Source organism: Lissotriton helveticus, chromosome 1_1 (assembly GCF_964261635.1).
Source record: "Lissotriton helveticus chromosome 1_1, aLisHel1.1, whole genome shotgun sequence".
In the NCBI taxonomy this organism is placed as follows: Eukaryota; Metazoa; Chordata; class Amphibia; order Caudata; family Salamandridae; genus Lissotriton; species Lissotriton helveticus.
This window is the reverse complement of record NC_136057.1, coordinates 1320507185-1320523090: the sequence shown is the minus strand read 5'-3', so window position 1 is coordinate 1320523090 and position 15906 is coordinate 1320507185. Positions and strand designations below refer to the sequence as shown.

Here is a 15906-nt window from a genome sequence, read left to right as displayed (position 1 = left end):
CACTTTGCTATTGGTAACTTTTACTAACACAGGTCACAGTGCAATAAAAACACAGATGCTTCTTCAACAATGATAACAATCTTTACGGCGTGGCAGATTTACAACAGATTTTAACATCTCCTTCTACTTCACTCTTATTACTTTGCGAATTTACTGTTTCTCTGATCAAAAGGTCTCTAGAGGTGGGTTTTTGTGCAATTGCTTTATTTATAGTGACAACAAAGCACAACAGCCACAACAGTTACAAATTGTATTTCAACTACAAACTCAAGTACAGGTTGTTGTAAATGGAAGTTCTTTTTGTTATATTTTATACTAAATTACATGATTTAAATGTCCTACTTACAACATTCTCAAATCAACACCTACATAAAACAAAATATCACATTTTTAAGTGAACTACACTTTACAACATTTGCCATTTATTTTATTTTATTTACCGTTTCTACCATCAGCACCGCGTAATAGTTATAACAGGATAATACAAAAATATTTCTGTAGTTCATACAGATTGTTTCAAACTTTGCAGATATATTTACAACACAAATAAGGAACTGCTACCTTTTATTAGGAACAGCGCTATTACTTTTGGTCAGCCGTCTCCACATTTTTTGGTAAACATTGTTAATACATTTCAAAGACCGTTTTACATTTACAGAAAAAAACGCACAAAAAATCCATATATTTCTTAATTTAAACGTTAAAGTTGCTTCTCATAATATATTTCTACAAACAGCATAATTTTTAAATTTTTTTAAAAAAAGGATTTCGTTGTGTCTTGCACTTTAGAAATTATGTGCTGCTATAAACTGAAACAAGTACTTCGCCCCCACAGCAATATATTCTAAAGTATGTATTTTTTCCCAAGACTGTGCAGGTCTCTCCCTTTTCTCAATCTGTGCTAGTCATGGCACCACTCCGGAACCGTTCCGAGTCCGGGTTAAACCCGTGCCTGACTCAGATCTCAATATAGTGCCAGACCCCGGTCGGCCTAGCTTGAGCAGCTGTTCTGGACTTTTTTAAAGCCAAATCTAAGCACTGGGTGCATGGTTACCAGGTAAACCCTGGCAATTCACAGAAGGGAGCACCAAGCTATGAAACGATATTGCATAGCCTTGAAGGGCACCCGTGTGATACCCAGGAGGACCACTGCAAAGTCGAGGCTACCCCAGAGCTGAAAAGCGCAACAGACATGGAAACCAGGTTCACAATATTATTGATGGGGCAGTGTCTCATGTCAAAAGTGGGGGTTGCAAATGTTTTAAGTGGTGAGGCATAATACTTGGTCTGAATTCTGGTGAACAAGCAAAGAAAGTGAGACAGACTTTTTCTAGAAAGTTTTGTTCACATAAATGTCTCTCGCTCTCTCTAACTCGCTATCTACCTATGTATCTACCTATATCTCTATACCTCTATCTTTCTACCTGTCTATCTCTCTATTTATGTATCTATTTAACTATTTATATAGTTATTTAACTATCTATCTACATATCGCTCTATCTTCCTATATCTCGTTCTTTCACTATCTGTCTCTATCTCTTGCTATCTGTCTTTATCTTGCGCTATCTCTCACTATCTCTCGCTGGCTCTCTCTCTATCTCTCGCTCTCTATATCTATCTCTATCTATCTATCTGTCTACATGTCGCTATCTCTCTATCCATCAATGTATTTATCTATCTATCAATATATATATATCTCTAATATACGTACACCTAACATTTCTAAATAAAAAGAAAATGGAACAATAACTTAGCAGCCCAGTAACATGGCAAAATACTTTGTATTTTAAGTAATAAAACAAAAATGAGCCCCTTACCAAGGCTATTGTTTGTCTTCGGTGCTGACACTGCCATATGTATATTTTAGTAGGAGATGAACATGTTCTCTCACTATACACTAATGCACCTCATACATTCCACCCTCCATCCAAATACCCCTTTCACTTACACCTTTATCTTTCTCTACTACTCAATCACCCATCTCACGTTCACATACAATATCACCACATCAATAAAATACTTACCTACAGAACTTTACAGTTTCATACACATCTGTCTTCAAACTATCACTAAAAAAACACTAACACTAATCCTCTTATTAAACTACCTTCTTATAAAAAACACTTCTTGAAACAACTATTACCTACGCACTCCTTCTTTCACTTTCTCACACAATATTACTCATCCTCTCTCTCTCAATATCAATAATTACCTCAATAACTGCATATACCACTAATTCTTCCTTTTCACCATAACACATAATTCTACTGCACAGCATATTCATCACTACTAAAACAAAAACCATTCTAACACAACTCAGATTTCCAACAGACATCACATACAACCACTACACTACGCAACAAACTCATAAATAATAAAACAATAACATTGCAATGCAAATAACTCTAAATATAACAAATGCGAGACCTATTGCATTGCAAATGCTTGTTCCTAATTCTAGTTATATCCTTCATAAGATGTTGGAATGGGAGAGCATTACCTCTGTGGATTACGGACTTTGATACGACCAATAAGACTGGAGAAATGGTCTAAGCTGTATACACTGCAGTATTACATGCACAAAAAAAGAAATACAGCTGTAGCCCTTTTGAGGTCACAAGGTACCGCACCTGAAGATGGTCCATTTATCCCCTATTCCTTTCACTTCCCCTGTCCCAAAACCAAGTTGTGTTATGTTTACCCAAACTGAGCCACGGGACAAATGGAAAGGCAAAGAGGCACTGATCGCGCAAAGGGTTTAGTCCTCTGCCATGCCTTGCCTTGATAAGGTGTTCTGATGCTTTCTGAGCCACCAGGTAACTCGTAAGACGTCTTTAAAAGCGGGGCACACACAATAATGGCTTCTGTCAGATGTGTTTTCCTATGACACAACCTAGCATATCTAAATGTAGTTCTAAGAAACGTCCACTGACCTGTCTGAATTGTAATCAACATTTTTTTCATTAATCATTTAGTTAAATGTCTGTTTTTTGCTAATTGGTTTGATACTCAAGCTTAAATGTTTTGTCAAAAAGATGAAACTGAAGCATCAGGGAATCACTTGGTTTTCTTATAATCATATTATTCATACAATATATTTATATGGCACTTAATTAATAAGCCTGAACCACACGGAGGATTAAGCCAGTAACCTAATTAGGCCAGTGCCATGTCCGTTCAGCTCCGTTCAGCTATCTTACCTGTTATAAAAAAGGTAATTTGTATGTTACATCATTTCCATGTGTAGGTGATCTGGGTGGAAAATGTAACAGACCCAGTTTCAAAAGCCCTGACCTGTCTTCCAGATTACCTCCATACACGTGTCTTTTGCAAACAGCCTTGTTCAAAGCACTAAAACCATTACATCTGAAAATTGTGTCCAGTTTTCTTTGTTCATGACAAGAAAATTCTATGAAAACCAGTATGCTCTTAGTTTTCAGAGATGCCTCAGAATTCGGTACTACTCTCATCTTGCAACAGAAGCCCGGCGACTTTTCATTTGGTCCAGTGTCTTCTCTCATTTTACACTTAGTTTATCTATGATTCCAGCATATATTTCTGACACAGACATAGTAATGCTCAAAAAGGATGCCTGTTTTGGGGAGATTAATGCAGTTTGTTGTAGCTGTATTCAAAAGAAGAAAATGAAGATCATGTTGGGATCCTCATGTTGGTAACATTTGGGATCACCCGAAAGAAGAATCTGATGTCTGAAAAGGAAACACAGTTACTTGTTATACAAGAAGTTGCTGGCACAGTCATATTGATTAGCCTAGTAAAATGAAAGCAAACACAATTCATGTCTAACTAAAATAAATGAGATTAGTACACAGAATTAGTATTGCTTATCAATTATTACAAACAGTTGCAGTAATTTGTGACATCTGTTTCCTCAGTATACCTACAACATTCTTTTTTAACTGAAGAAATTAAAATTGATTGAAAGTACTGAAGCTGATGTGATCTACGAAAAGGGAAGAAGTTCTCTAAAACAGAAACATCATCAAGGATACGGTAGCGGCTGACCAAAATTGAACAGAGCATCCTTACAATCACTGCAAATGAGGTCAGCGGACACTTTGCACATTTTGGACACAAATGCGTTGTCTTGATTTTCAGGCGTAACATGTTTAACGTCCTATTTTAAGAAGGTCGAATGAATTTGCAATTTTGTACATCAAACCCTTGTCTTGATGCAGCTACAAATGGCACAGTGTATGTACATATTCACCTAAAGTGACGACAGCGTTGGATTTGTTTGCACACAGACCCCACTTCATTGCTTTAGACGTAACATGTACAAAGCTTTATTTAAGATTTTTTTGCCTGACAATATTTTAGTATCGGCCTGGACAACACTATCTTTCATTTTAAACTTTTTAATTGTGTGGAAAACCGCTACATAAGGAAATATTGCCTCACGTGATGCCAAGTATGCGCAATTTCAAAGTGTAAATAAAAATGTTGTCATATTCGGTGCATTTTATACTAAAATTGTAATGGTTTTAACTAACTACACAATAAAGTCGTTTTTTTACTAATCAAGGATAAGCAAGGATAGCTATACATCTCATGAACGGTTGATTATTTGTAATACATTATTTTTGCCTAGTATGTTTTTGAGTTATTTATTCAACCATATCACTGAACATACTAAGGGAAATCTTTCTAGATAGCAGAACCCAAATATATAATGCAAAACAACACGATTATTTGTCTAATGTCATATCAGCTAAAGGCAGCAGAGGTGTTTGCCTCCATTCTAAAGTGGATGGATCAAATTGGATGAGCCTAAATGCTGACAAAACTGAGGGCCATATTATCAAGACAGGCGAAACAATTATCGCCGCTTTAGCGGCAGAAAACTGTAGCTAATACAGCGATAATTGGCTTGATAATATGCTCTATGGAATTCCAATTGAAGCCCATATTAGATGTGAGGTACATCTAACCTGAGCTTCAATTGGAATGCCATAGAGCATATTATCAAGCCCCTTATCGCCGTTTTAGCAGCAGTTTTCTGCCGCTAAAGGCGCGATAATTTTAACGCCTGTTTTGATAATATGCCTCCGAATTCTTATTGATCTGTGCAGCATTAACTTAAAATTAAAAAGTGCAGGCCACCAATATTTTTATGCTGGAGATTTAGGGACTGATTTAGAGTTTGGTGGATGGGATGCTCCTTAAACATGACAGATATCCCGTCTACCGTATTACAAGTGCCATAGGATTTGATGCACTTGTAATACAGTGGTTGAGATATCGATCAATTTGCTTGAGAGTATTCCATCCACCAAACTCTTGAGTCAAGCCCTAAAGTATTGAGGTAAAGGAAAAAGGGAAAACTCTTACAATTATTTTTGATTAAAAGCTTGAGATGGGTCCTCAATTATCCATGTCATTTAGACTTCCATCTGATGATCCTATGTAAGTGTTGGCACCTATTTTTTCAAGAATACAGCAACATTGTCAGGGTGGTCACTGGATCTAATATTTATTAGGGCAATGCTCTCTTGGCTGGGACATGTTCATGATTAATAAGCTTTAGGTGCTGCAATACATACATTGTGTGGATTTATTGTGAGTGCCTGAATTAATGTTATTCAATACACATTATTTCCAAGTAAGTTATGGGAATACCGTGAGTCATAGCCCATCTGTCTTCCATGCTTGGGTTGGTAAGTTGCTTCATACCTGTGTTTGCCAAGGGGTTGTGAACGTCTAATTGAGACATATTTACAAGTGGACTTGTACAAATGTATCATAGTTGTATTGTCCAGCCAACTGAACTGAGGTTGATAACCCCAAAGCCATAATCCTGATAGAAATAGCAGGAGCACCACTGATATTGCAAGTCATTAATTCTGCATGACCAGAGGAGGTTGCAAGACTAATGCTAGAGTATCATCCTGTTCAGTGGCTATGGGGCAAGCAAAGGCTACTTTACTGCAACTGTGTGGGTTGCGGTTGTTTGCTCCCAATGTCCTACGTCCATCCTACTATGCATCTACAAGCGTGGCCAAATACAACCCCTTCTGCACATCGCTGTCAGTGGTAGTGATTAGGGCTGGACTAGCTGTGACGGACATCAAATGTTTCCCATTTCGGTGGGCTGGAAGGGTGGGGGCCGGTTTTGGTTCTGTGGGGGCAGCAGTGATGCAGTATTGGCCCCCTGTAACAAAAGCAGCAGCAGTGCGCCACACTAACACCACCACCCATCCCCCCTCCTCGGGCCGTCTGATAAAATTGTTGCCTGGGCTGGGTTTTGTTCTCTATCCGGCCCTGGTAGTGATGCAAGCAGTTATAGGCTTCTCAGGGAGCTAGTGTGGGGGTGCTCGAGCTCAGAGCTCAACAACTGCACAATAAATGAATACAGAATCTTCAACCACGACCATGTCTTTTCAACAAAGAAAACAACTTTAATACAAATAAGAATGTAATAGCACACAGTAATTATTAACAGAAAGCACTATTTAGGCATTGTTTTGCCTCTTCCCACTTGCTCTCTACCTCCCCCTGATCCAGACTCTCCACCAGTTCTAGGCAGTCTCCCTCCTTCTATGGGGACACGCAGTAGTAGGGTCAATCGAGCTTATGTGCAGTTTTAAAACATTCTCAAATATGAGTGCACCCAATCTTAGTTCAAAAGTTCAAACCACGCGATAGTGAAATGGTCCCGGTGGGTTGGTCTCACTGCACACCCTCCGCCACGAGAAGGGGTGCCGGCCAGCAGCTCTTTGGTGCTCCCATGGGCGCAGGGGGCGTACACGGAAATGCATCCTTCCTGACCTTGAGACGCCAGGAGTGGTGATGACAGTCATGGCTTGAGGCAGTCCCAATTAAACCATTTGTGAGAGTCTCTAACTTTGGGCTCCTGGTGATGTTCCCATAAAGGAGCAAGAAAGAAATTGCTGAGCCCCAATTGGGCCAGGTGACAGCCTCTACTGGGTGGCTACGACTTTAGTAGGTGCACATCTTCATGGGCTGGGTACAATGGGTCACTGCAGGTCTAGCATGAGCTGATCACACAAGGCAGTCCAGGCCGTACACAGACCTATTTCTTTTGGACTGTTGCAGCCATGCACAGGCTGATCACCACACTTTGCAATTGCAGCCATGCATAGACCGATCACGATATTTGGCAGTTGCAGCCAAACACAGGCTTATTCAGACATATCATCATGGCCCGACTGTGCCTCTGCAAGGGAGGTTATAGTCAAGGTTCCCACCAGAAACAGCATGGAGAGAATGCAAGCCTACAGACACTGCGGTACAGTAGTTTGCTCACCTCAGTTTTGTTTCCTGGGTGCTTCTCAGACACTTCTGCTGGGAACTGATGAACCATATTTAAGAGAAAACAGTTTTCTCTTGTGATTTTCTTATAGAGGTAATGGAAAGCGCTCCAAAAGCTAAAATGAGAGTATATTTTCAGTAAATTTACAATATCTTTCTCAGCCAACGGTCTTTACTGTATTCGATGACTCCTAACATCATCGTCCGATCAGTAACTGATTACAGCACTATATTATATATGTGCACCTCTAATCCTTGCATAACTAAGGTAAATACAGCCCAGACATTACTTATTAATTTTTGTGGCTCCAGCCGTTGGTCAGCCCAGCTATCACGAAACATTACATTGCAATTTCACCTGTAGTGTTCAGTAGATGACTTGGATTAGAAATTGTAGTGATCGGCTGCTGTTGCTGCCTGATTCCTGATCTGGCCAGAGAGGAGGTTGTATGGGGCTCCGCTGGAGTGAGTGAGGTGGGGCCTGTGGAGGCAATGCTGAGCGATGAGGCCTGGTGGTGGCTTGCAAACCGAGGCTTAACGAATACTCGGCACCAAGCATTAAAGGGTGGCACTATTGTAACCTGGCCTGTATTAAAGGGGGATAGCCTCAAGAGATCTCCCGCCGACATGGTGCTGGGAACAGCAGATATGTCATACTGGCCTCTGCACAAGTGACTACGACAGACAAGACCCAAAATGGCAGATGAGGAGAGTGGACTGCAGGAGGCCCGAGACTAATTAGACTCTGCGGAGTGCTACTTGAAGGTACTCTATAACTCACAAAACTTGTGACTCTGCTCTTAGTTCATGCAAGGGATAGGACTTTAATATTGAACACCACTATACTTGAGGTTCACAAGTGAGCCATTGTTGCAATCTGAACAGTTTGGAGCTTGGCTACGCATGCTTGGGAAGCACCCTCATTCTGAAAGTATGGGGTACTGTTTTGAAGGGTGTTGCATTTTTGAGTCCCTGTTGTAACAACATCTGGTGGCTTCCAATATTGTTTGTGTGTGGCTGATGCATGTGCTTGATGGCTATATGAGCAGATGCATCACTAATTCACAAACAGTAGCTTTCACTGGCGCCCTGTACTAAGATGACCCTACAGGAAAGACATAATGGGAAAGGAAGACACCAAGCAAGGTCAGCTCACTTTTGAACACAAAGACAGTTAGCTCGCACTCCTGACCTGGGACCCTGCTGAGCTCTCTGGACACTAGTGATGCAGCTGATCAATCGGATGCTGACATTAAAACATTCCTTCTAGACATGAAAATCAGCCTGAGGGAGATAGACACTCAAATTGATCATCCGACAGCATGAGTGGATTTAATGAAAGATCAGCTTGATAAACAGCGATTGCCAGGATGAAGTGGAGTGAAGGATCTCTGAACTGGGGGTTTGGTGCTGCGGACATTCAAACCTCACTGCAGTAGTTGGAAAGAGAAACAACAAAATTGTTACTGAGAATGAAGATCTCGAGGTGCAGTCACACAGAAAAAACATACACTTCAAAGGCCTTTCTGAATCAACAAATCTTGGCAAGCCGAAGACATGTTGAAAAACTGCTTGCTGACCTAATTAGCAGGCCCATCCTCTCGGAATTATTGGTGATAGAGAGAGTGTACAGATATTTGTGCCTTAAGCCCCCTCTCCTGGGGCACACCCCTGGCATCTTATTGCCAGGCTTTTAAATTATCGGGATCGCAACATTGCGCTGCAACTAGCCAGGAAGAAAGGCCCCTGTTGCCACCAAGACTGTATGATATATCTTTTCCCATTGTTTACGCCAGCAATGCAGCAGGCCAGAAGGGCATTTGTCAAGGCTAAAAGGTTGCTCAGGGCGCAAGACATCAAACATACCTGACGACAAGTTCAACATAAAAAACATACACATTTATTTGGGAACACCAAGGAAACGCAGAAGTTTTATTAACCCGTCATTAGAGACACTACGGAGATAAACCGCGCGTACAGAGGACCAGCAAGATTCTATGGGTGAACGATGCTAATGAACTGGCTCAAGTTTAAATAGACCTTTGCAATCGGAGATGGGAAATACTCTCTCTTCCTGTGTTACCTCATGCCAGCTCCACTGATTGTGTTGTCAATGAGATGGATGATGAACTAAGATTGCTGGTAAATTAACCCATAGGGGATAACTATTCTATGAACGAGTGTTGCATACTTTTTTAATATATCTGTCAAAAAAACATGGAAGGGGAGTTCCCAATAATAAAGGGGAGATATTCCCAACTCTACAGGAAAAGCCCAAAGAACGACTAAATAGTGTCAACTATTTCTTTTTATTTAACATAGAAAAATATATCAGTTCTAGAAAGTTAATACACAATACATTTCTTTATCATAATTTTGTTTGAAGTTATCATAAAAAACACAAGCAAGAAATATTATAACAGCTTTAGGACAAAAAGAGCATTAAAAAATTGCCACACAATTCACTCACTCTTCCAGTCAAACCGAAATCATGCCCATACCAATACACACACTCACATTCAAGCCAGAAACATCCAAGAAAAGCGCCGACGCGCGTTTCGGAACAGTGCCAATACAGGCTTCCTTCATCAGGGCGCAAGATACAGATAGTATGGATAAGCGTGGTCTCTCAAGATCCAACAACCCAATCCTGGGAAGGTGTCCTAGTAACAATCATGGCTGGCAAAACTTATCATATAGCCTGTCTGCAAAGGGCCCTCTAAGTAGTCATGGGTGTCCAAGGCGATTAGTGTTCGCCCTCTATAGTGACACGAATTTCGTCAGTGCCCGATTTCAAATCCGATAAGGCAGAAACCTGATGAAAACGTGAGAAGCTCAACTGGTCGTCGTAAGTCCTGTATAGATAATCTCCCAGAAGCGCAAACAAAGTATTAGGATTCTAAAATCGCAGCTTTCAATTGGGTTTAGGAGATCGGAAACTGTTAAGCACCTCAGGTCAATGAAAATGCAGGACCTATGAGAAATCAGTGTGCCGGCACAAACATTAAAAGGACAACAGGAAGCTTGAAGCTTCAATACAGGGCGGCATGACAATATAGGCAGCCTAGCAATGGGCAGACGTCCTCCCCGATGGATGAAAAGACAGCAAGACCCCTCGACTTCGCAGGCCGGATACGACAAGTTCAACATAAAAAACATACACATTTATTTGGGAACACCAAGGAAACGCAGAAGATTTCTAAACCCGTCATTAGAGACGCTACGGAGATAAACCGCGCGTACAGAGGACCAGCAAGATTCTACGGGTGAATGATGCTAATGAACTGCCTCAAGTTTAAATAGACCTTTGCAATCGGAGATGGGAAATACTCTCTCTTCCTGTGTTACCTCATGCCAGCTCCACTGATTGTGTTGTCAATGAGATGGATGATGAACTAAGATTGCTGGTAAATTAACCCATAGGGGATAACTATTCTATGAACGAGTGTTGCATACTTTTTTAATATAAACATAAAAAGTTGACATCACAGAGGGGTAGGTATAAACTATATAGTTATTGACAGCCAGGTCTGGCTTTATCAGACCCAATGTTTTGGAGAGGGAGCGATGGTCCTCCTGTGCAAGATATACCTGGCACCCTTGCACTATGGTGCAAGGGTGCCTGCGTTGCTGGGTTGATTGATTTTGTGCAGGAATCAATCAATCAGGGGTTTACAGAGCAGGGCTACTCACCCGAGAGGGTCTCAAGGTGCTGGGGGGGAGGGGGGGAGACTGCTGATCCGTCTGGCTGTGGATGTTTCCGTCGAAGAGCCAGGTCTTGAGGTACTTCATGAATTGGGTCAACAAAGAGTTTACCTGAGGTGGATGGGCAGGGTGTTCCAGTTCTTGGCGGCGAGGTAGGAGAGGGATCTTCCTCCAGTTTTGGTCTTGTGGATCTGTGGGATGGAAGCCAGGGCGAGTTGGTTGGGCGGAGCGGAGTTGTCTGGCGGGTGTGTGGAAAGCGTGGTGGTGGTTCAGATATTCTGGTCCTGCGTCTTTGAGAGCCTTGTAGGAATGTGTGAGGAGCTTGAAGGTGATTCTCTTGTTGATTAGATGCCAGTGGAGTTGTTGGAGGTGTTGTCATGTGGGTGCGGCAGGGGATGACGAGGGCCAGTCTGGCTGCAGTGTCTTGTACATTCTGTAGTTTCCTGAGCTGTTTCTGGGTGATGCTGGCGTAGAGTGCGTTGCCGTAGTCGAGTCTGCTGGTAATGAGTGCATGGTGACCATCTTTTTAGATTCTATGGGGATCCATCTGAATGTATTTCAAAGCAGGCGGAGTGTGTGGAAGCAGGATAAGGATACTGCATTGATTTGACGGTTCTTTGTGAGCGTGGAGTCCAATATGATGTTGAGGTTGCATGCGTGGTCCGTAGGTGTACGAGGGGTTCCAAGTGCGGCAGGCTACTAGGAGTCGTCCCAGGCTAAGGGAGTGGATCCCAGGATGAGCAATTCGGCCTTGTCCGAGTTGAGCTTGAGTCAGCTGTTTTTCAACCATGTAGCAATGGCCTCCATTCTGTTGTGAAAGTCGTTGGTGGGAGAAATGATCAGCTGGCTGTCGTCTGCCGAGGGAGACAATGTAGACGTTGAAGAGCGTTGGTCTCAGGGAGGATCCCTGGGGCACTCTGCAGCTGATTTTTATAGGTTGTGAGAGGAATGGGGGTAGTCTGACTTGCTGTATTTGGCATGTCAGGAAGGAGTGGATCCAGTCCAGTGCCTTGTTGCAGATGCCGGCGTCGTGAAGTCTTGTGATTAGGGTGCAGTGAGAGACAGTGTTGAAGGCGGCCAAGAGGTCCAGTAGGATGAGGGCCGTAGTTTTGCCCCGGTCGAGAAGGGGGCGGATGTCATCAGTGGCGGCCAGAAGTGAGGTCTTGGTGCAGTGGTTGCTTAGGAAGCCGGATTGGGAGGTGTCCAGGACGCAGTTCTCTTCCATAAACTCGGAGAGATGGGCACTGAGGGCCTTCTCGATTACCTTTGCTGGGAAGGGAAGAAGGGAGATTGTTCTGAAGTTCTTGAGGTCTGTCTGGTCGGCGGACGATTTCTTCAGTAGGGGGTTGATCTTGGCGTGTGTCCAGTCATCGGGGAAGGTGAAAGTTTCAATGGAGAAGTTGATGGTGCGGCGAAGCTGGGGGGTGATGAAGGTGGCTGCTCTATGGAAGAGGGGGTATGGGCAAGGATCCGATGGGGCTCCTGAGTGGATGCCTTTCATAGTCTTAAGACTGTCGTCTTTGGTGTGCGGAGTTCAGCTGAGCACAATCTGCTGGAGTGCGGTATAGTTGCTTGCGGTGGCGGTGGGCGTAGTGGCTGGGTCTTGTGTGTCGAAGCTGTCTTAGATCTGCCTGATCTTGTGGTGAAAGAAGGTGCTGAGTTTGTTGCAAAGATCTTGGGAGGGTGGAAGGTCTGTGGTCTCGCTGTTAGGCTTGGCGAACTCCTTGACGATAGAGAAGAGTTATTTGCTATTCTGTGCGTTGGTGTTGATTCTGTCTTGGAAGGCTGTTTTCGTTGAGGTTTTGAGCAGAAGGTGTTGTGTGGTGCGTTGATGGCGTATTTGAAGGTTGCAAGGGTTTCCGGGGTTTGGTTGTTCCTCCATCTCTTCTCTAGTCGTCTGCAGGTGCGTCTGGACTCGTGGAGGGCGGGAGTGAACCAGCAGGCTTTCTTGGAGTGTTGCTTGCCTGGTGTCTTCTTGAAGAGTGCCAGAGTGTCGATGAAGTTGGAGATCCATCCGTGAAGGTCTGTTGGTGTTGGCGGAGTGGTCGTGCTGAGGAAGTTGATAAGGCGTTCTTCTGTGGCCTTGTTCCAGGGCGGTGGTGTGCGTTGGGCATGGCAAAGGCGAGATGTACGCAGTGGTGGTCAGTCCAGAGGAGCTCGGTGGTGTGGCTGTAGGTGGAGTTCCCGCTGGCAGAGAAAAAGGGGTTGACCGTATGTTCGGCTGTGTGGGTCAGTGCAGTGACTAGCTCCTTGAGTCCAATGTTGTTGAGGTTCACCAGTAGGGATGCGGTGTTCTGGTCACTGGGGTTGTCCAGGTGGAAATTGATGTCTCATAATAGGATGTAATCAGTGGATGTAAGAGCCTGGGGTGCGATGAGGAAGGGACACGTTCCTGAACATAAACAATCATTCCCCACAACGCAGGCACCCTTGCACTATGGTGCAAGGGTACCTGCGTTGGCACTAGACTTCTGAAATTAGCGCCAGTGCAGGGGGAAACACAGGGCTGCCCCTTATAGTTCTAAAAAAGGTGCATCCATGGTGTCACAAGGACATATGTCACTTCTCATAAATGAGGCACTGAATCTGCATTTCCTCTTCCTCTTCCCCTGGGACTCTGGCTGGTCATCCTAGCTGTTGAGGTGGGGAGGTTGGGGGGGCGGTACAAGAGGTAGTTAGTGCAATCAATAAGTGTCCCAACTCAAATGCCATCAGGCCTCTTCAAGGGTGATATTAATGTTTGGGGGGCACTACTGACAAATGTAGTGAAGTCAGTCTGTAGAACAGGGAAATTCAACACCTGGTCCCAGTTACAATTTGTACCGAATCATTAGAAGGTTAATCACAGTAACATGAGCTGCTATCACCCGATCTCCCTATTAGATGTGCTGGGGAGAGCCATCTTAGTTAGGCTGTAGGAGTGGGCGGAAGAACACCACCTCCTGACAGACATCCAATATGGATTTTGGAGGGGTATAAGTACTGTGGAACAGTGTCTTACCCTATTTTTTCTGACCGTGAAACATACAGTAGCAAATAAAAGAACTATCTAGGTTTTGTGGATTTATCAAGCACATTTGATTGCGTCTCCCATAGTAAGTTCTGGTATCTGATGGAAGATGTCGGGTGGATGCACAAATTAGAAAAACATAATTACAGTGCTCAGAGCAATTCCCTATAACCAGGGGGGGAGACAGAGCGGTGTCCTTGAACCCTGGGAGTTCACTCTCTATACTAAAAGAGGGTACTGATGGGGGTGTGGGGTGCAAGGACATGCCCCAGATAGGCCACAAAAACATCTCTATGCTCCTTTACGAAGATAATGCGGTCCTTTTGGCCCTTTTGCTTGACAATTTTGCCTCATATATGGGAGACTTTGACTTGAAAGTCAGTTATAATAAGGTATTTGTAAGGACCTGTGAGACATCCACCCCAATAAAGAAATGTTTTAGAATCAAAGACATCGAGCTCCAACAAACTCTCACATTTTTATACCTGGGGAATATTTTTAATTCAGCAGGCACCTGGAAACAGCATGTCAATATGAGAAATGACCACTTTGCAAAGGCAACCACTGCACTTCTTTCCTTCTCATCAACGTTGGTGTTAGAGCCCATGAAGGAACTTTGCACATTTCATCGCGCAAAGTGCATCTTAGTGGCCACAGTCTATGGGGTTACACCAACGTGATGAAGTTAAATCTGTCCGATAATGCCTTCCTAAAAAGACTCTTTTTATTCCCCATAAGCTTCATGTCTCCCTTTTGCCATGGTAAACTAGGGCTGCTCCATATAGAAGAACTTATTAGAGTAGAGCCCTTACTCCTGTGGCATAGGATATGGACTAAAACAGAAGCTCATTTACACAGATGTGGGTAAGGCAGATCTTAAACATGTGTGCCTCCAGTATCATGAGGAGCAAAGATCATCATCTGCTCGTCATAAAGTCAGTGTTAAGATATATTCGGATTTGTTAACAGAGACTAGTTTGCAAGCCTACTTGGCAGCAATTAAGAACAGCCAACTCGGATATATTCTAACTCGATTCAGACTTAATATGGTACATTGTGCTGCCACCTTACCCCATAGCATTGATGTGTGCTGGTGTTTCATCATACATGTGGCAAGCTCTACGAATGAGAAAATCTCTGGGGGACTTGTGAATTTATTGAAGGTTATAGAATATGAAGTGAAGTTGGTTTTAACTGACTCAACTAAATAGGTTGCATGCTTTCTGATTGATTATCTTATTTTATATTACTGTGCTTTTATGTACTTGTAATGTAAAGTCGAATGAAGTTTACATTTGATTGAGTGCAATGCCATGCTTGTTGACTTTATGACAGATGCAGAAAAATGACAGCAATTAAAATGCTGACTTGGACGTGCTGTGGCAACCCCCCAAAAAGCCGCATCTAGTTATGGCATACCTTGAAAGACATGGAGTGGAGCTAGCAACGCTACTCAAGACACACTTGAGTCCTGGGCTCATTGACTACTCTGCGCAAGGCTGTGGACAATGTTGGTATGTTGCCTCATATAGCACTTATTCTAGATGGCCAGCTATGATTATCAAGAAGACTTTATGCTTTAAACTTCTGTTCTTGCATTCAGACCCCCAGGGTAGATTCCTAACGGTGGTAGGCACATTGCACGACTCCCACGTTGCCCTTTTCAATGTTTAGAAACCCGCGGGCATTTCTTTGAGGGCATTTAAACGCTATGCATCCAACACAGGGTAAAAAATAGAAGTTGGGGAGGGGCGTTTAATCAAACCCTGCTGGCGAACTCGAGAGTAATAATCCAAGTAGGGCGGACCTCTCATGCGTTGCTGGGGTATTGTACCTGGTATTGTGATTGGGTTGGGTGTGTGACCTTTGGACAGGGCATACTCCTACTATTCCTCTGT

General features: G+C 43.1%; 1 protein-coding gene across 2 annotated transcripts in view; it reads right to left on the bottom strand.

The window, feature by feature from the left end:
* Nucleotides 1-244: 244 nt before the first annotated feature.
* The window catches only part of LOC144823412 (volume-regulated anion channel subunit LRRC8C-like), a 259653-nt gene continuing 243991 nt past the window's right edge, over nucleotides 245-15906 (bottom strand). For both annotated transcript variants that reach the window (XM_078681904.1, XM_078681908.1), the window contains exon 5: nucleotides 245-3710. In XM_078681904.1, coding sequence (XP_078538030.1) covers nucleotides 3687-3710 — 24 coding nt within the window. In that variant the 3' untranslated portion in view covers nucleotides 245-3686. The remainder of the gene's footprint in view (nucleotides 3711-15906) is intronic.